Source organism: Vipera ursinii, assembly GCF_947247035.1.
Source record: "Vipera ursinii genome assembly, chromosome: 5".
NCBI classification, from domain to species: Eukaryota; Metazoa; Chordata; class Lepidosauria; order Squamata; family Viperidae; genus Vipera; species Vipera ursinii.
In genome coordinates, this window is record NC_139518.1 from 37,002,218 (window position 1) to 37,023,835 (window position 21,618).

Here is a 21,618-nt window from a genome sequence, read left to right on the forward strand (position 1 = left end):
TCCCTACTCTGTAGCATTACAGGCCATAAAACTAGTCCCAACTTCCCATTACAGCTGCTGTCCTTTTTCACAGGAGGCAGTGGACCAACTCCTTTAGTACTATCATGCATATTTGCAACAACTTGGGCATCTCAGAGTATTTCTGCTTTTGTTCAGCACAAGAATTGACGGGGTGGGGTCTTATTTAAGAAGAAAATTATGCTTGCAGTATGTGAGAGGAATTAATATAAAATTTAATTCCTAATATTTTCCAAAACCTAAACTCCTTTTGCTCCATATGACAGGCAGAAATTATAAATGTTCTATTTTTATGTTTTAAATTTGAGCACTCACGAGAGTAAAAAAAAGTAGTGCATATCCTGAACAAATAAATGTTTGTTCAGGGAGTTTATCTTAGTAGCAGTTTATCTGCTTTGTATAAAAATGCATAAAACATACCATACCAAAGCTCCCTAAAGTATAATAATCACAATAAAGTAAAAGATGAATGCCATACTGTTATTCTTCAAATACTCTCTGGAAAAGCTGTTTTAAACAATTTCTGCTGTGCCATCAGAATGGATGCCAGCTTAGCTTCAAAAGAGAAACTATTCCATAAAATAAGGGCCATCACCAAAACATTGTTTTGTTCTCCCACATTAAAGTGGGGGAACTACTGCTAGGAAAAAGGTTAGATTCTGATTTAAGGAATCTTTACTGGAGAACCTGGAATTCAAGCCATGTAGAAGTTTACAGTATAGGTTAAAAGCAGCAGTTTGAATCGCTTCACAATCTACTGGAACCCCAACGCAGGCATCATAGCACAGAAGCCACAAGCTTACAACAGGTCTCACTCAGAAATAGATGAGTTGCTGTATTTTGCACCAAGTACAAACTTTGAATGGAATTTTAAAAATGCAATATAGAGAGCATTGCAGTAGTCTAGCCATGTGGCAATAAGGGAATGAGTTACTACAATCAGGTCCTCCTACTCTAGAAAGAGGCACAGCTGGTACATAAATGGAAAATGGCCTAAGATCCCGCTGAACAGTGCCTCTCCCTGCTCATCCATCAAAAGCTGTGAGTCCAGAAGACTCCAAAATCATGGACCTGCACTTTCAGGGGAAGTGTCTTCCTGCCCTGGGTTAACACTGGAACTGATAGCCTTTCTGAATGAACATTACTCCTGCCCCCAGACATCAAAACCACCATAGCATCTTTTGTCCAGTCTGAGGTTGAAATATACAATTGAGTTATTACCAGTGTATTGATGATATTCATCTGAAACTGACAAATACCTCTCCTACTAGTTTTAGGTAGATTTTGAAAGCTAGAGGGAGACAGTCAAACGATAGACATCCCTATAGCCTCAGTGTACAATCCGTAGGCCTCTCTCCTTGGCCACTTGAAAGGGATTTGGGGGCTGCAATTAAGGCAGGGGGAGGGTGTGTGAGGTCAGAAACTTATCAATTCTGCTCGTCTGCTCAAATTGTTTTTAGATATTTAGCAGTTCTAAAAGTAAGCTGTGTAATGAAAGGAAAAATAGTCACAGGAATGCTACCCTGTGTTGAAGGAAAAGTCTTCATCAGGAATCAGTCCAAGCCGGGAATAACCTCATCACCCGTTAAAATGGATTACCTAAAATATGCACTGATTGTACCAGCATATGTACTGATATTTATGATTTTTTAAAAAAATAATTAGTTTGACAAGTGCAAGCAGAGAACTGGCTCTTTAAGAATTCCACATACTGTATCTGGGAGATTATTGATTCCTTTGCCAGTACAAGGATAATTTAAAATCTGACTATAGTATTGAAGCATTTCCAGCTCGGAACAGATTCTTTGTACAGTATGCATATATTAACTTGTGAGATAACACTTCAAGGGTAGATTGCACAAGTAGATGAAAAGGAGGCAAATCATCTAAAAACAGAAGGTTTTTTCCCCCTATCCAGCCTCTTGCATCTCAGAATTTAATCAGAATACCAGATTAACAAATGATGCTGAAGAGACTTGAAACAAACCCATATCTCCTGCTGCAGAGAGAGAGAGAGAGAGAGAGAGAGAGAGAGAGAATATTCTGCTTCCATTGTCATTAGAATTAAGAGCAGAAAGTTTAAGCCTTAGCTTCCATTTGTGAATGATTTCAAACCTGACCCCTCTGGTCTGTGTTACATATGTTCTCCTCAGCAATGTTTTATTTGGCAGCAATCACATGGGGATGACTCTAGGGAAGTAAGACGCTCTAAAATGAAATAGTTTGATGCATGTCTCCTTTGGGAAGTGAGGGGTGTAACTTTAAAGGAGGATTTTTTTTTACCTCATTAACATATTGAACTCTGGCTTCCACTGACAGCTGTAGTGGGAGTAGCTAAGTAGAAGATTGGCCAAGGCTTCTTTTCCACACAAGCATCAAAAGCAGATGTCTATGGAATCTTGCCTGGATTTTCCTGATAGGCAGTGTTGATGCCCATACAATTGTGCTCTGAAAGACAGAACTGAGGATACAAGGGAGAAATCAGAGAAGCCAATGAGTGCCCAGTGTCTCTCTCACTCTCAAACTTGCTACTTGTGTACAACCATTAAGCTCATGTGTACAATGGGATTAAGATAAAAATCCTTCCTGGCATGTTTTATAACTTCTATGGAAGGTGCTATTGAGATAAAACATGCCATCCTAGAAGATCTTCTTTCCCAGTCCTTCAAATTGGCAGAATGAAGAAAGATGACTCGGAACTGACTCCAAATGTAGCAGAAGATTAAAGTTTTAATCTTACTCTTAAAGTTCCAGTTTCATTCAGTTTCATAGGTTTAAATGACCTATCCTCTATGGAAGTGCCGAAAGAAAAATCATCAGGTCCAGTCCAAGCCAGGAATAAACAAAATGGGGGCTGTTTGTGGGGAAAAGGTTGTTTATTGAAGAACAGAACCAACAACATGTGGTTCTGGGAAAGCTGACAAAATGGAGCTGGGAGTGGTGGATTTTTATAACTTCTTGGGCTTTTGTGTTTGAAGTTGTTCCTGTTTCTGTGGCATGTATTTTGACCTGAGTTTGAATGTGTCCTTTGGTATTCTAATGGTGGTAGGTTAATCCTATTATATCCTAAAAGTCATGTCCTGCTTCTCTGGGCTGTGGCTGAAGGCATTTTGCTTATGAGCTCTCTGGCCCAGGCTGAGAATTTTAATTTTAGTTTTAATTTTAATTTTAATTTTAACTGGGGTTTTACTTATGCAGGGATGAATATAATTTTTTAAATCTGTTTTTAACTTTTGTATTTTTGTTTTTAATCACCCTGTAAACTGCCCTGAGTCCTTCGGGAAAGGGCGGTATATAAATGTAATAAAATAAATAAATAAATAAATAAAATGAATAGGTGGCCCAGTCTTTCTGAATAAGGATTATCAAATCTGCATTTCTACAGAGCAGGCCTGCTCAATTTCTGCCTTGGGGAACTTGGGCAGAAAAGCCTTTAAATATTTTTCCCCTCTCCATTATTCCTTTGGAGAAATATAATATTCTGCCTTTTTTAATATCCCCCCAAATTTTTCCTTCTCTAGGAGGGTGGGTGGGTACTGACTTTCAACAAAAGCATGTACATATAAAAGGAGATAAGAGATTGTTATAATCACTATATACAGAAATCTTTCTTCCTGGAATAAATAAATCTGTTCTGGGTTCTCTGTTCTGAATAATAGAAAACAAGTCTTGACTCTCTCTATATTTTCAGATATTTTTCAAGTGCTGTTATATCCATATATAAATCACTTATTCTCAAGGATAAACATTTCCAGTTCCTTCAATCTGTCTTCAAAGTTTTTGTTTATAATCTGGTCATTCACACTGCCTTTTCTGAACTTATTCCAATTTATCTAAATTAATTTTAAAGTGTACTTCCAGAATTGAAAGGGGGGAGGCAGTTATCAGTACATAATATTACAGTTACGTCTCATGATTTTGAAACTATTGAATAAGCCAAAAACTTAATTTCCTTTTTTTTTTGCAGTAACATCCTACTGATTCATATTCAGCCTGTAACCAACTAGCATTTCAAGAATATTTTATAACTCAGAGCTCCCCAACCTTTCCGGGTTGGAGGCTCAGAGGGAAAGGGAAGAGCAGGGAAATGTATGTGCACATGCACAAAATGGGTGCACACGTGGTGAAAGCACTAGCGCCCACACTCATGCACAAATAAAATAAAGCTATAAATATAAACATTTTAATCCTTACAAACCTTTTTCAGATTTGCCTTTTTTCAGATTTATCCTTCATTTTGTCCAAGAAAATATGGTCACTGCACTTACGTGTCTCTTCCAGAAATGTCACTATATTACTGGATGGCCTTTTATGTCCCTTCCATTGATGAAGAGACTGTTAATTGTGGCCTCCAACCATAAAAATTTCCCATTGCTGATTTAGTATAACGGCTGATGCGAACCCGGGATTGTGGCTTATAAAATATGAGTTTATTTATTTAACTATTTATATAGCCACCCAACTCAAACAGCTGCAGCTGTGAGCAGCATACAATTGTAGTTAAAATTGCTAACTATATGCACTATTGCCTAGTGCATTGTATAGCTACCAGTAGATAGCTTAGCATATGTTAAACTGACATGAGCATTCCCCCCCAAAAAAATATTTAATAATATTTGGTTTGTTACTTTTCTACTAAAATCCTTAGAATCTTATGGGAAATTTCAGGTGCATTGTGTATTTCATTTGTTTGTGCTATTGAAGCCACTGCTCAATTTGGAGATGGGTTGTTTTGTTTTTTGGGGTTTTTTGTATGTGTCTTAAATGTCAGCAATCCATCATGTTTCCCAACACAATGATGTTTACTCTCTTTTTCATTTATGCTCTCTCATCATGAACATTAATAAGTTGTAGAGTTCACCCAAAAGATTGTAATGTCCTTTGCATCACTGCATGAAGCTTGGGAATATTCTATTTTTTTATAATTGGTCTGGATGTGACTAAAGTTCATCTGGAGTAAGTAAAAAAGTACATTCACTTAAGTTTTCCAGCTAGAGAAGAGCTCCTAGCTATAAATAAAAAAGGGGCTGTTATTCTGTATCAATACTAGCTGCCATTTTGCTGAGATGGATTTTGTTTCTTGCCTGAGTTACATGGGTGGTGCCTGGATTTGCCTGTGTATTGCTGGATTTTTATTCTCAAAGATCAGCTTGATTTGGCTTGAGAGTGTTTTTCCCTCTGTGACGTTTTCTGGGTTTAATTTAGATTCTCTCTCAGCGCCTGCACACATGTGCGCCTGCGCACGCGCACGCGCACACACACACACACACACACACATTGTTCTGCTTTTATAGGTTGTGTTTATCATTTTGCTTGTTAGTTGCTTTACAGATTCTGAAAAACAGTTTCTGCATGAAAGCACCATTCATGGCACATGTAATCCGCAGGTGGTTCTCTAGAGTTCTGACAAATGGCAACAATTAGAAATAGGGGCTTCTCTAGGGAAAGCCTGTGACCCCATTCCTGATTTGATTTCTTGGAATATGTGGATTTTGTGATTCATATACCTCTACTTTGTGCATTCATGAAATGCATCTGCATTTAATTTGAAAGTGCATTTTAAGCTAAATGCATGGACTTTCAGAAATTGTTATTTATAAACTGGAAATCACATCTTAAAAGCTTTGTTTAAAATTGTACACTGCTATTCAGCCAATTCTAATAGAATATAAATGATAAGAAGATCCACTACGCAACTGTCCTTGAGTCTCACTTTAGAGGCAATTATATTTTGGCCTGGAATATGTGAAAAGCTGACTCAATAGAGAATGCAGATATCTTTGCAAGTAAAGTTTATACTGCTTAGGAGAGAAATAAAGATACAGTTTTCTATCAATAATTCACTAACATCTTACAGTATATGCCTCTATAACATCTATGAAAAAATGAAGCTGTTGAGTGACATAGATTAATATTTTGACAGCATACAGGGTTGTGACACATTATGCTAAAACATAGTTTTAAACAGTTCATTGAATACATCACAACTGGGCAAGTTTATTGAGTATATTAAGTCAAATCATCCACAAATCAGTGGTTACATTCTACAGAATTCTAAGCCACAAACAAGCCATCTTACTGATTAGCACACTGTAAATCCATTCTGTACATCTAGAAACTCATGAATGAGAACTGTCTTCATAATAAACGTCATGGAGCCTGGACTGGATTCCTGAACCTATGCACTAAAGTGAGTATTTATTATTTCTTTGTTATTATTTATCTTTATATCCAGACTTACTTCCAAGTTCTTGTGCCAGTTTACATGGGGATCATCTTCTCTTTTACTCCCCAAAAAGCATCTCTGTAAGGTAGATCAGCTGACAGAGAGTAACAGGTCCAAAGTCATGTAGTAAGTTTCTATGGCTGAGGCTAGACTTAAATCTCAATCTTTTCAGCCCTAATACAGCACTTTAATAATTGTATCACAGCCATAATTGAGATATTGATCTTTGCCATTTAAAGCTGTGAAGAATGAATAAGTATCTTTGACATGGTTTCATTTCTGTGTTATCATTTTGTATTATGAGAGAAGTTACTTCTCCAATGTGTATACATAAAAAAGATATCTGCATATCTCTATTGAGAATTCCTGACTATACTAAGGATATATTTATTTAATACAGTATGAAGTGGTAAAATTCTTTTCTACAGTAAGATGAGAGAACTTTAACAGCTCATAACATTCAAAGTAAATGTTACTAAAACCATATGCTTAACTATTACTTGTTAGAAGTAAATAGCTGGACTTACTACCATGTAAATATGCTGAAGCTTGCAATGACTGCTTGTTATGATCCCTTGTTTATTGTATGGATATGGTGATAGAATCTAAATAACCTGAATTGCTTTGAAAATCCAAACTAGTTTGAAGAGCTCTTTCAAAAAAAATCTTGGCTTCTGCTTCATCCCATATTTCTTTAATAATAGGAAGAATGTTTCCATGTGGACATTAAAAGGTTACTAAGAATTTATGAAACACTAATCTTATTCCCCTTAGTCATGGCAATAACTCAACATATGTTTACACAGAAGAGGTTGCCTCATACAAATGCTGACCTGAGGGGTTGCTATATCAAATTCCTCAAGAATATGTTGGGTAAGCAATGGACTTAATGTCCACAGCATGTAGAAGTTTTGTTTTGTTTTATGCCCCTGCCTCAAGTTAGGAAGCAAGATGACAACAAATAGTAAATTAAAAGTATGTTGGTCTCGGAATCTTTATTAGGAAAAGTGTGTGCCATAGGGGTCCATCTGAGTAACAATATCAAGAAGGCTCACAAGCAGAATAAATTTCTTAGCATATTTTGTAATTTATTCTCTGGTAGAATAAAGATCTGCTGCATTAAATCTTTAGTTATCTGCTATGAAATTTCTTATTTATAGCTATCTGAATTCGGGGCTCCTTTATACTACAGAGGCTAAATCAAATTCAAAGAATTGTTAAAACAGAATAACACTATGACTATTTCTCAGTAAAACCCAGTAGAAATCACCTAAGAAAATTTTGGATGATTCAAATCTCCAGAGAAGAAATGGTGGACTGAAGATGGCTCTGCTAAAAATGAAGAACTGGTGAACAGACCAGCTCTTTGTAATTCCTCTCTGGACAAGGAGAGGATTTGAGATTGCCCACAAGTGTTCCATACTGTTGCTCCTTACAAGGAAACCACAAAACATTGGCCTCTCATGGGTTTAAATCTCTGAGAGATGACAGAATAACCAAAAGACACTGAATTTGCATACTTCTTTTTCTAATCACTTTTGAAAATTGCTTGTTAACTGCTTTTCAGCTATTAGGAATTTTTGGATCGACAGGTTTTACAGCATTGGGTGAGTTTCCTTCAATCCTTAGTGAAAGACATTTTAAAAACAAATTTAAAGATTTAAAAATTATTTTGAAATTAACAGCAAATGGATGATTAGATCTTTGATTTTGGAAAGTTATAAATGGACAGATAGATTTGAAAAAAGGTTTGGAATTAATTGTAGAAATCCTTCCAATGAGACAATGCTTTTGTTTTCAATTCTCTTAAAAATATGGTACCATGAGACTTTGAAGATTGGACACTGAAGTGAACTAGGAAGACCTGAAGATTACAATTAAAAGAGAAAAAACGCTTCAATCAAATTACAAATAGTTTGACTTACTAACACAGAATGAAGTAAAATAATTTAACATTGAGCATACTAAAGGCTATTTTGAACAGTGGATTCAGAAGTTAAATAAGTAAACACAGACTGTGTTTAAGAGATGCTATGAAAGAGGATCAGGTTATATCTGACAAGATTGATCTGATCTAAATCTGGACAGTTTATGAAAACGATATGGAAAAAAATGCTGCATTGAACATACAATGTCTAATGTCTTAATAATTAAAAGGAATATACAAATAATAAACTAAGCAAGTGACCTGAGTAATGTTTCCATGTTGAATTTACAAAAGAGGCTTGTTAAATATTTTTAGAATTTTGTGAGAAAATATAAAGAAAACATTAAAAGAAGTCAAATTCTAGCACATTATTTGAAAAAACTAAAAATAGATAGTTAAAAGTACAATATAACATTTGTTTATTTGAACAAGGTTAAAAAAGATATGTTGTTATGTCTGGTAACCCTTAGTGGACTTTTTCTGACATCAGTACTGAAATCATGAGGCTTTAAGGATTTGTTTATAGATAAGAGTTGGAATAGAGGAAGAAGAGATCATTATTTTATTTTAAGAGATTAATTTTTCTTTCTTTTCTACTTTTATTTTTATTCCTTTTCTGTACTTTCTATTTTTTTTTACTTTTTTGTTTTTATTAGTTAAAATAATTAAAAAGATAAAAATTGTAAGTTTTAATAAATCTGCTATTAAAAACTTCTGATGATTCAATTCAAATACTTTATTAACTAGTCGTTTCCATGATATATTCATAATAATATTCTTGACCGCAATCAAATAATAAGTGATCAGTTGACAATAGGAATCCTAATTTTGTATAAAAGGTAAAATAGGAGAACATTAACTTTGATTCCCATTATTTAGAACAAACAGAAAATGCTGAGATGACATTACTACAAATACTACTAAAGAGAGGAGCAAGTAGGGGGATAATGCTAGGAATATATATAAGATGGATGAGTATCAATAGAAAAAGTGCTAATCTATAGAACTGAAAATGTCCTTAACTGCAATGTATGCAATGTAGTCAGTTTTACTTTTTTTTAATTGAACTTTTCTGTAGTAGATTATTTTTAGGTCTTTAATGGTGCATATTAGGCAGAATTCCAGAATTTAAATTCCATATACAAATATATAAAAGTATGTTTGATTCGGATATTACAAGTGTGTTGTCTGGTTATAGATAAACTGCTACACTTGTAGTGGTTTCGTTAAAGCTGTTTTATGTAGTTTGCAAGATAGAGAGAGGCATAGCTGCCATAGGCAATAATGAACAAAGAGACCAGGCACCACTAGGACATTGCATGGTCAGCTAAAGAGATAAATAATACATGGAATAATAACAAAAAAACTCTGCTTTCCTTGAAAATGGATCTTCTTCCTTCAGCTAAATCCTTACCCATTGTTCACTCTCTACCCTTCTATCCATCATTATTTCCTTCTCTAATAAAAACAACAAAAGCCCATTGGCTCTTGGTCCTTGTAGAATTTGTTTCCAGCTCTAAATCTGAAGTGCCAGTCTGAAAGTGGATTAAACCTAAAGGGATGTTATTTTTTTAAGGCATAAGTGTTGTTCTAAATCTGCCCAGATAATGTTCTTAAACAATGCCAGAAATTATATTGGGCTTTTTCTATGTCAGTTATTTTCCTTGGATCATGATTTTCTAGGTTGCTGAAGTTTTGTCTCGTACATCTATCTCTTCTTTTTTTCTCTTCATCAGGACAAGTTAAATCCATATTTTAGCACGCTGAAAACTATTATTTTTTTAATATATTCCTATGAAGCCTAGGTATAGTTTTATCTATTGTATTGCTCAGTATCCAAAGCCATTTAGGGGTTTCTGAGAGGAGCAATACATTACTTGCTGGCATTTATGAGTAAATTAATTTAATAATCAAAATTCTATTGGTCAAATTTGTATAGCTGGCTGTCTCACAAAACATGACACTTGGGCAGCATATAACAATCAAACGACAAATATCAAGACAAGAAATATATAAAAAAGTCCAGACTTTTAAAAAATATTTTAAAAACAGATATACAATCCCTCAGCAGAAGAAGGATAAGAATAGGAACCAAACAATGAAGTCCCAGGTCTGTTTACATAAGCAGGTCTTGAGGGACTCCCAGAATGTTAAAAGAGACTAAACTAATCTAATTTGAGAGGAGGGAGGAAGAGAAGATTATTCCATAAGGCGGAAGCAGTAGTACAATTTGGAGGTGACAAGGGCATGAGAGACTATAAGCAGGGCCTGCCAATCCAGGAATGGGTGCAACTGATGCACAAGACAAAGCTGTACAAAGCCCTGTACAAAACCACGACTGCCACCTGTGAGCAGGATTCACCAGTGTAGGAGGCCTTCCAGATTGTGCACAAGATCTTCCTCAGGTCCAGCTGGCATCTCCACTGGACTTGCAACAAGGCCACCATCTAGCAGGGAACAAAACCAAGTGATTTTATCCATCAGATGCTATGCACAATCCTACAAATATCCCTGTAGGACGTTCTCCATTCCTCCTTTACCCAAGAAAACATGAGCCATCCGAAACAGAGCTGTGGGATGACAGTCTGCAATGCAATAAGGGTGGCAAAATATTGGCGTTTCACTGTCCTTATAGCCACAAGGTAGGCCTTAATAGTGGCTCTTACCAGTGTTCTCTTGAATTTGTTCTTTGTTGAGTGTCAGCAATGCTCCAGACACCTCTTCTCTGTTTTCAACTTGCTCAATTCCTCCATAAACCACGGAGAATGGCTGGGTCCATGAGAGGAGAGAGGTTACACAAATGTGATCTGATCCAAGGCCTCAGCTATCTACGGTACTTATTCCAAGCAATAACTAAACCTTCAAATAGACTATGAAACAGAGCAGCAGGAACAACCCCCCAGTTTCCTTTGAAACCCCATCAGTCACCAGGGGCAGACCAATCGACTTCTCTGACAGGAACAGCCAGGGCTTTCTTTGTCATAGAACACACTGGAACAGAGTTCCGGCATCTTTTTTTGACGGATTTTCCAGAGTTGCATTCTTTTCTATTGTTTCCCTTCCTATCCTCATTTGTTTTTGAAAATGCCCCACTGGCAGTACGGTGCAAGGGGGGTCCCCTCCGGCATGGTATGCCTCCTCTAGGAGGAGCCATGAGGCACCAGAGCACCACAGCCAGAGCGTGACTTGATTGGCTGGGTTGGACCATGTGGTGTGGAAGCCAATGGTGGCGGTGGGAGACACATAAACATGGAGGCCATCTTTCATGAGAGGGTGAGTGAGCCTTTTGCCTTCCCTTACAGAAGGTGGGGTGTGAGGTTAAAAAGAGGCGAAGCGAGGGGAAAGAAAGGCAGCTGGTGTAGAAGCTTGCCCGACAGCGAAACTTTGCAGTTTCAGTTCCTTGGGTAGTTCAAAGGCTGGGATGTCTATGAAAATCTTTTTTTAGTCTTTTATATTTTATATTCAAACAGCAGAGGGGAAGAATAAGAATAAAGCCAATGTCTTGTGATTTGGAGGTATTATTATTAATAATATATAATAATTATGTATTGGTCAGATATAAAGATAGACCTACAGATAAGGTTTAATCAGATCTATTTATTAAATTGGGTTTAACTTAAAGGTAAATTAAAAGTAATCTGTTCAGTGACAAAGTTTAAACTTTAATTTGTTTCAAGTCAATATCCAGATTAAACTCCAAATGTAAATTTTTCCACCTTGTTTGACAACTTCTTAAAAATTTAATCTTTTACAAGCAACCAAATTTTGTTTTATTTGGCCAATTTCATTCCACATAGAAAGCTGACCTTTCCTCTCATTAAACTATATGGGTATGCCAGTGGTAAATGTCCCAAAAGATTAATAAAATGTCTTCTTGTAATTTAAAACCACACAGTGCATGGTAACATTAATAGTATTAACTTACCTTGAACACAATCCTAGTCTTTTAGATACACTAAAAAAAATTTAGGTTTTTTTTTCCAACTACAAAGGTAAACCTTGTAGGGTAGGCAAGGTGGGTTGTATGATGTGTGTGAGTTCTGGCACCTTTTTTTTTTAACAAAAAAAGCACTAGGAACAGCTAACTTGGCATGTGACCACTGTCCGAAGTTGGGTTCTAGGTGACATGGAATAGGCTCATGGCTTTCATGAAAGCCATGAACTCCCAAACCACCTCAGATGACATGCCTACGGTAAGTGGATTAAAGTCCCCCAGAACTGTAAATGTGGAGAACTCCAGTGCCAACTCAGAAATGAAGTCAAGATTAGTCAGGGAGATTGATATACAGTAGGTAGTAACAGCAACAGCAAGAATCCTAACTGATTCCTAGAGCCCAGTTTAATTAACAGGGTCTCAAGATCAGTGTCTTTGAAAGCCGTAAAAGATTCCCTGATGACAATGACCATACCTCCACTGCTGCCCTGGAGTCCCAGCTGATGCCACATTCAAATCAACCCTAGAATATGCAATTCTGTCAAATACTCTAATCAATTAGAGCAACAGGTTAATGTTTGTGATGTTTACAGGTTTATGCAGTGACTAAAAAACAATTGTCTTGCTTCAAAACTCATTATTGCACCCAGCTTTTCCTCAGTCTAGTGCCTTGCTACAATCTGAGATTCCCATCCAAGAAGCTTTTCTGAAATGTTTCAGGTAATTCTAAGAGCTCAGATCCCTGAACACATCTGAAAGCATCATGCCTGAATTCACGCTTAAACCTGTTTAATTGTTTAAAACTCATTTAGCTGAGAAAGATTTTTCTAATAGGTTGGTAGCTGTAATAGGTGATTGTGTGAAGGCTGCAACTGATTCTGACCGATTCTGTTAGTTCTGTGAGTTCCCTATTTCAGCCCTATATCTTCCAAAGTAAAAGGCACACACTCCTAATATTGTCTGGTTAATCTGTGCCCTTTATCAGTTTTACATCTACATAGGCATTGGATCCTACCTTTACTTTGCCCTGTTCAGCCTCATAATGATGCGATTCTCAGGCTTTACTGAGATTCCAAGGACATGACTGATCACTTTGCGGAGCATACAAAGCATTTTTTGACTTCTGAGTTTGCTTACCAGAGTGAAACAGCCTCCTCCCCCAACAAATGTCACACCTGCATCTCCAGACCACATTCCTTCTATGCACAAAGGCTCAGCTTCTTTCCCCGGCAGAATTTTTTTCGTGCTATTTTATGCACAGGCTAGAGTTCAGAGGTTTTGAGGTTTCTTCTAATTCCAGAGAATTGAGTGATCTCTGTGTACACACTGAACATGAAAGAGTCACTGAATCAGAGGGGGCTTCCTGGCAGTGCAATGTCCTAATTTGAGCTGCTTTATCCTATAAAGATAATATTAGCAAAATGGTAGCATGTAAGACATTGGTGTTCATTGAATAACACTTTGCCTTTTGCCCCATACAAATAATGTTATTGCATTGTTCAATTAGATGTACAACTAATTTATACTATGGTATTCTTGAATTTCATTTCACATGCTAGCAAAGTTATGCTTAAAATCCTACAAGCTAGAGTCCAGCAGTATGTGGATCGAGAACTACCAGAAGTACAGGCAGGATTTCGAAGAGGCAGAGGAACTAGAGATCAAATTGCCAACATACGCTGGGTCATGGAGAAAGCTAGGGAGTTCCAGAAAAACATCTACTTCTGCTTCATTGACTATGCTAAAGCCTTTGATTGTGTGGATCACAACAAACTGTGGCAAGTTCTTAAAGAGATGGGCATACCAGACCATCTTATTTGTCTCTTGAGAAACCTATATGCAGGTCAAGAAACAACAGTGAGAACTGGACATGGAACCACTGATTGGTTCAAAATTAGGAAAGGAGTCCGGCAAGGCTGTATACTGTCGCCCTGCCTATTTAACTTATATGCAGAACATATCATGAGAAAGGCAGGGCTAGATGAATCAACAATTGGAATTAAGATTGCCTGGAGAAATATTAACAACCTAAGATATGCAGATGATACCACTCTAATGTCAGAAAGCGAAGAGGAACTAAAGAACCTCTTGTTACAAGTGAAGAAGGAGAGTGCAAAACATGGGTTGAAACTTAACATTAAGAAAACCAAGATCATGGCATCCAGCCCTCTCAATTCCTGGCAAATAGATGGGGAAGAAATGGAGGTAGTAACAGATTTTATTTTCCTGGGCTCCAAGATCACCGCAGATGGGGACTGTAGCCAGGAAATTAAAAGACGCTTGCTCCTGGGGAGGAAAGCCATGGCAAATCTAGACAGGACACTAAAAAGCAGAGACATCACCTTGTCAACAAAAGTGTGCATAGTCAAGGCTATGGTCCTCCCAGTTTCAATGTATGGCAGTGAAAGTTGGACCATAAGAAAAGCTGAGCACCAAAGAATTGAGGCCTTTGAACTATGGTGCTGGAGAAGACTCCTGCGAGTCCCTTGGACTGCAAGGCAATCAAACCGGTCAGTCCTAGAGGAGATCAACCCTGACTGCTCTTTAGAAGGCCAGATCCTGAAGTTGAAACTTAAATACTTTGGCCACCTAATGAGAAGGAAGGACTCACTGGAGAAGAGCCTAATGCTGGGAAAGGTTGAGGGCAAGAGAAGAAGGGGACAACAGAGAATGAGGTGGCTGGATGGAGTCACTGAAGCAGTAGGCATGAGCCTAAATGGACTCCAGAAGATGGTAAAGGACAGGAAGGCCTGGAGGAACATTGTCCATGGGGTCGCGATGGGTCGGAAATGACTTCGCAGCTAACAACAACAACAATTCTTGAATTACCACATCTTTAACTAAAACAGCCATATATGAGACAGTACCAAAAGCAAATGCAAACTAATAATATTGTAAATTGTACTGCAGCGGCTATCTGACATTTAAATGCTATTAAAGCTAAGTAGATGACTTTAGATCGACATAGGGAATCTTTAGCTTTATTTTTTCATCCCTACTTAGCCAACATTTCATGTAGATGTACTAACCGCTGCCTGAAATTGCACAAAACAGAGACAAGCTGGCACCTGCTCAACAGGCTTAGAGAGCTAACAACAGAGAATCTTATCTGTTGCTGCTAGATGAAAAATGTTCTACTTACGTTACTCTCTGGTTGGATCTTCAAGTGTCTCCCTGCCTGCAAGACACTCTTTCTTACATGGAGGTTGACTGTACTGTATATAGTAAAACTTCAGTTAAATGAACCGTTTGTGGAGAAAGGGTTTCTATTATACATGAATGTCCATGGCAATCAAATTTACGTTATTTGTATAATTATGTAATTGATATTTGTCATCATTTGTATCAGTTTTCCAGATGATGCAGATTAACACAAATGACACAACGGTCATTGATATAGTATCAGTGGTATCACTTCATTTTCTAGGTCCTTGTTGTCAGACCCTATAGCCAGACAGCAGACCATAAGTGGCCTTAAATGCCAGGTTGGTTTGTAATAAGCCATTCTTCATCTGCAGTTTGATTGTGCATGAGAGGGCTAACTTGGGAGAGGGCTAACTTGGAATGTATTACTGGACTGGCTGGGTCCCAAAGGGAGGAGGCTTCCTCTCAGAGAAGTGCCTGGCGATGTTTTGAATATGGCTTCAGCCAAGAACCTAGGCAGGGATGATGGTACGGCAATTGTCATTTGAGAATCACTTACAGCTTTCAGGAATGCTGTTCCACAAGTCACTGGATGTGACATCTTGTTCATTAAGTTGGGCTCCAGGGATCAGTTAGGACTGTTGCTGTTGTACCAGGTTCACTGCTGCATAGCAACCTTCCTGCCTGAGTTCCTTGCTTCCATCTCCAAGTTGCCAGTGAGGTTCCCTAGACCTGTGATCTTGGGGGAATTTCCAATTTGCCTTCCCTGGAAGTGGGATCTGAGGTGACTCAGGACTTATCCTAGGTCATCCAGAGTTCAACAGGGTATCTGTAAACTATAGCTGGTACAAAACAAACGTCACACCTCTGCTTTGTGAGCTGTGTTGGTTACCAGTTTGTTTACAGGTCCAAAGTGCTGGTGTTGATCTTAAAAACCCTTCATGGCATGGAACCAGGTTAATTGAAGGGCCATCTGTTCCAATTTCAACTGCCCATCCTATCAGATCCAGCAGAGAGGGCATGTTGTGGGTTCTATTGCCTAGGGAGCTACATTTGGTGGGCCCTGATGATGGGCCTTTTCTGCTGTGGACTTCCACTATGGAATTTTCTCTCCCCTGAGGTGAAGTTCACCTTGTCACTGTTCTCAAGACTTGGTTATGCTAGCAGGCCTGGAGACCCTAGGGGACAGGTGAACTAGTGAGATGATTCTGCTATTTTTAACACCCCTTTGTCTATTATTCTATTTTAGCTTAGTTTTCAAGCTTTTTAATCTGCTTATTAACTGTTTTTAGTTCTATTGTATATCTTCCAAAGTTGCTTGTTTCTGAGATGTTTGTCAGCTATATAAATTTGTTTAATAAATAATAAGGCAACTGATGAAATTTAATTTGAATGACATTTAATATATCAGCTGCCTGCATTACTTTGAACAAAAATAAACTTTGCCCGTTGTTTGGAAATGAAGTTATTTGTGTCCATTGTAGCAGAAGTCCACATAATGGAGATCCAAAGAACCAAGGTTTGACTCCATCTGTATATGGTCTCCAAAAAAATGTTCTTCAAAGGCTTGAGGTTCTTAGGTGGTAGAGAAAGATTGTTTCTGCCCTGCTTCATGTAGGAAGTTCCATAGTAAAAAAAGTACGAAGAACAGAAAACTTAATCTTTGTTGAAAGAATTCAATTATGGCAGTCAGATAATTAAGACATGAGCAAAATCTATCTAACATGACCCAGGCTATGAACCCTGGAAAATAACATAGTATAGACTGTACTACTCAACTTCTATAGACCTGAACACTACTTTAGGTGTATCAGCAACTCTCTGCCTAGCTGAAGACTTAAGTGAGGGAGTAAGACAACATTTCAATCTTTTCCCTGTGATGCCATTTCTATACATGTAAGGAGTGTTTTCAAGGAAAAAGATAGCATTTGGAAGACTTTATTTTTACAATGGCATAAAACAGATTATAATCTTCTTCATTAGTGTGTCTTCCGCTGAGGATTTATGATGTGATTTTTTTTCTGAACGAGAGGTTTTAATTCCTTTACATAAAAATCATTTTTGTGATATTAGTAGAATGCCATAATAATAACTCATACTTCTTTCTCTGTTTTTGAAATTGCTTTTGCTATAAATTTGATTAAGAACAACAATGTATATCAAGAGGATGAAACTGCATAGAACAGTAACAAATAAAACAGCGTGTCAGAACAAATCATCTCTGGCCATAAAGTGTTAGCTTCTACATGGATGATATGGTTTTCCTCTTGATTTCCTGGATCTGCTTCTAGTTCACCCCAGCAAATGATGCTTTGATGGAAGAGTCTCACCTGTCCTCAGAAATGCTGTTTGTCTCTGAGCACCTTCAAAATATACTTTTCTGCCTCTTTAAATCATGGGAGGAAATGCAAAGTTTGAGTGCATTTGAAGGTGAGCCTGGCCCAAATGAACTTCACCTTGTTTGTTTAGATCACTGTGGCTGCTGCAGTTTTCTCAGCTGTTCCTCCTTCCTTTGGCCCATCTCCGGTAAGAGAACAGGGTATGGTTTGTTCTGCCTGCCTTCTTAGATCCTTGGGCAATGGCTTTCCAGACCTATTATGCAGTGAGCAAGCAGAGAGTGTGGTTAGAGGAATATCTGAAGGCGGAAGCAGGTCTCTGACTATTTATGGGTACACTTTTTCTTTTGGTTTAAAAGTTTGGAGAATGGCATACTTGTACGGCAGGAGGAACAGATATTTAATATCAAGGTATGGTTTCTATAACATGCACTAAGACTTATATTGCGGTGTATTTTCTGGATTTTTATGTAATTTCTGCTGTCTTTTTGGTGGAAGGTCAAGTAAGGCAAGAAAGTTTGTATTATTCCCACTCTCTTTTAGCTGAGTCTGTTTAATTTTTTTCCCCATATCTAACTTTTTTTTTCCTGCCTAGGTAAACAACAATGGAATCATCTCCTTCTTGAAAGAGGTATCTCAGTTCACCCCCGTGGCTTTCCCTATTTCCAATGACCGACGTGTTGTTGCTGCATTCTGGGCTGATGTCGATAACCGGCGTTCAGGACAAGTGTATTACCGGGAAACCACAGACCATGCTGTTTTGGAGAGAGCCACTAAGGATATTGCACAGTATTTCCCAGAATTCCCAGAGTTCTCAGCCCAATGGGTATTCATAGCAACTTGGAACAAGGTTACCTTCTTTGGAGGAAACTTGTTTTCTCCAGTAAGTATCAGAACCAGAATATTGACTGATGGGTAATAAGAATAAAAGAGTTTTCTCTCTGCCCTATAGTGATTAAGCTTGGGCAGAACAGAAATTGTAGTAAATTATTGACTTATCAGCACAGTAATCTTCATTTCAGACCCAAAAGTGCTTTTCCAAAAGGCAACTAGTTTTCTTGGTTTTTTCCTTGAAAAAGTTTTGCTTCTCATCCCAGAAGCTTCTTCACTTGTGAATTGAAGAAGCTTCTGGGATAAGAAGCAAAATGTTTTCAAGGAAAAAACAAAGAAGTCCAGTTGCTTTTTTGCAAAAGCACTTTTGGGACAACCATGACCTGGATCATCTTCCTTCATTTCAGACATCAGCATTCTATCTTTCCTATGATACGAGAGGTCAGAGAATAAAATACAATACTCGTTCCTTTGACAAAAGAAAAAAAATACAAATTAAAACATTATTTTAAAAGATAGGAATTAGGGCACAATATAGCAAAATAATAAGTTCAATATTCTTGGCATGAATAAGTGCTCCTCATAGCGCTCTGACTCTCTTGCAGCCAAGCAGCTCTTTAGGACTCAAAAGGGCTCAAGAACTATTGATGGAGACCTTCTTGAGAAGGTTTTACTTTAGTATTAACCAATGCTGCAAATTTCTGAACATTGCCTACTGCCTTAATGCTCTCTCTGTGTTTTTTTTTCCTTGCAGGTAAATACTTTCCAGATAGTCCTCATCACTGATGGCCTGCTTTCCTTCACTATCTTCAACTATGAGTCAATAACCTGGACTACTGGCATGCATGCCAGCAGTGGAGGAAATTTAGCAGGCCTGGGAGGGATAGCAGCCCAGGTAGATTACATGATCATGTTCAAGTTAGTCTCCTTTCTAATACATGGCATACATTCTTGGAGCTGGCTAAAGATGCTGTTAATTGTCTTGATATGGCCACGGCCCAGATAATCCTTAGCTTCAACTTCTTAAATAATAATCTTATTTTTCCCATCCCTTCAGAACTTAGACTACATAGGACCTTTAGTGAAGGAAACTGCAGCTCTTTATTTTGGCCAGTGCTTCTGAGTTCCTTCCCCTCATTAGCCACCAACTTATTTAAAAGAGTCATCCAGCAATGACTGCAGCAAGTACAACTTTCTCTTGGCATTTATATTTCATCCTATATGTTGTTTTCTTTCTTTTAGTCGGTGGCTGTTGGGATGTGTGGATATACTATTAATTGCTTGGCCAACTACTAGCAGTCATCTCCAGTAAGCAGGAAGTTACAGGTGTATAGAAAATTAATCCATTTTCAGCCCCAGAAATTCAGGAGTGTAGACTTTTATGATTGTAAACAGAGCAGTAACCACATGCTTTGGATACTGTACAATGCTTTAGGAACACCCTGCCTTGGCTCGGCCAAAGTGGGAGAGAGAGGAAGTTGAAAAGCTTTTCACCAGGCACTGGCTTCTGACCAAATTTGTGAGAACTTGCTGCTGTAATTCACAAGATGATAGAGTGGCTCAGCAGAAGCACCTCGCAGCTCAGCATGGCAGAGGCTGCTGCTTGGCTTGAGCTAACAGAGCTGTGCTCATTTTGTGGAAAGCAGCAAGAGAGTCCAAAATTCTCTTGGATTCACCCTGTATAGATGAATGGGGATGAAAATAAGCTCAGTGTTTTGTGCGCTTTCCAGCTAGTGAGTCATGGATGAGTGGGGATTACTGGGGCCTTTTGGTGCCAAAAGCCATTTGGGAAAAGAGTTGCACTAAGTGGACCATCTGAACTCCCTCTTCCCCTCCCACCTCCTTTTTTTTTTGCCTTTTAATGATGACAGTTATCGTGTGTTGTAGCCAAAGTCTTTAATCACAAATGACATTCAAAACAGTAGGAGATGGCTTCTAGACTATATGCTGCTTATTTTCTACTGGCCTGTCCTGAAGCAGCTGGAACAGGGGTCCAAATAAATGGTTGTCCTGGAGAAGAAATGCTTGCCTCGACATAAACTTGCAAGTAAGCCTCCAGATGTTGGTGGCCCACAACAATGTTTGCTAACTGTGAGCCAGTTTTAGTCATTTATGAACTGACAACTGTATGTTTGCCTAGTCAAGAATTCTTATCCCAAGAGTCCTGACTCCTGGCTTACAAGAAGACTCAAACAGCTACATTCTGGCTACATTTATTATACTCATATCCCCTTTTCCCCCTGTGGAATCAACTTGATATACAGTATGCTGGGTTTCCATGGGGTCTCCCATTTAGGCGTTGACAAGACCAAGGACCGCTAAGTTCAGGCAACATGTTTCATCACAATTGAATGCCCTGGGAATTGAATGTTTAAGAAGTCCAGAAAGTGGAGATAATCTAGGAACAAATGAAGCTGCCATATATCAAGTGAGATCACTGGTCCCTTTTGCTGAGTTCTGCTAACACTAGCAATGGCATTTCAAGATTCCAGATCAGAGCCCTTCCCAGCCCAATCTGTAGAGTCAGAGGCTGCTCCATATACACAAAACATGTGATTTTTCACTGAACCACAACTTTTCCTTGTAAGTAATTTGTCAAAGGAAAACTTCTAGAACAGGGGTGTCAAACTGCCGGCCCGCAGGCCACTTGCATTGTATGGAGGCCACGCCCACCCCAGCTCTGGCAATGCAAAAAAAGTCACAATATGTCGCGACACGTCACGCGACATGGCAAGTTTGACGCCTGTGTTCTAGAAGAACAACTATTATCTCCACTGAGGAAATCAGAGAAGTTGTATTATGAGGGTTGCTAATGCCTCCTATGCAAAATAGTAGCTATTTAAATGGGAAGCAGAAATATGAAGCAACATTCAGGGAAATTGGATGCTTCCCTTCCTTATGTTCTTGCAGTCCATTCCTCTGCAGGGCACTGGGCATGGTGGAAGACAGAAGTCCCTTGCATTTCCCCACAGCTGCCCTGCTTTCCCCAGCAAGAGGTTTCAGTCTCTGCCCTTGTCTTCCTAGGCAGGTTTCAATGCCGGTGATGGAAAACGATATTTTAACATCCCCGGATCCCGCACTGATGACATTGTCGACGTGGAGATGACAACAAATGTGGGTATCCCCGGGCGCTGGGTATTCAGAATCGATGATGCCCAGGTGCAAGTGGGGGGCTGCAACAACACAAGTAAGAGGACAGCAG

The 21,618-nt window shown here is 38.3% G+C and overlaps 1 protein-coding gene across 1 annotated transcript in view; it reads left to right on the top strand.

Moving 5' to 3' along the window:
* Positions 1–21,618, top strand: part of SNED1 (sushi, nidogen and EGF like domains 1) — a gene marked incomplete at its 5' end in the record, with an annotated part of 74,041 nt that overhangs the window by 12,054 nt on the left and 40,369 nt on the right. The window contains 3 exons of the mRNA XM_083364997.1: positions 18,181–18,468; positions 19,171–19,311; positions 21,441–21,603. Of these exons, the coding sequence (XP_083221123.1) occupies positions 18,181–18,468; positions 19,171–19,311; positions 21,441–21,603 (592 nt within the window). The remainder of the gene's footprint in view (positions 1–18,180; positions 18,469–19,170; positions 19,312–21,440; positions 21,604–21,618) is intronic.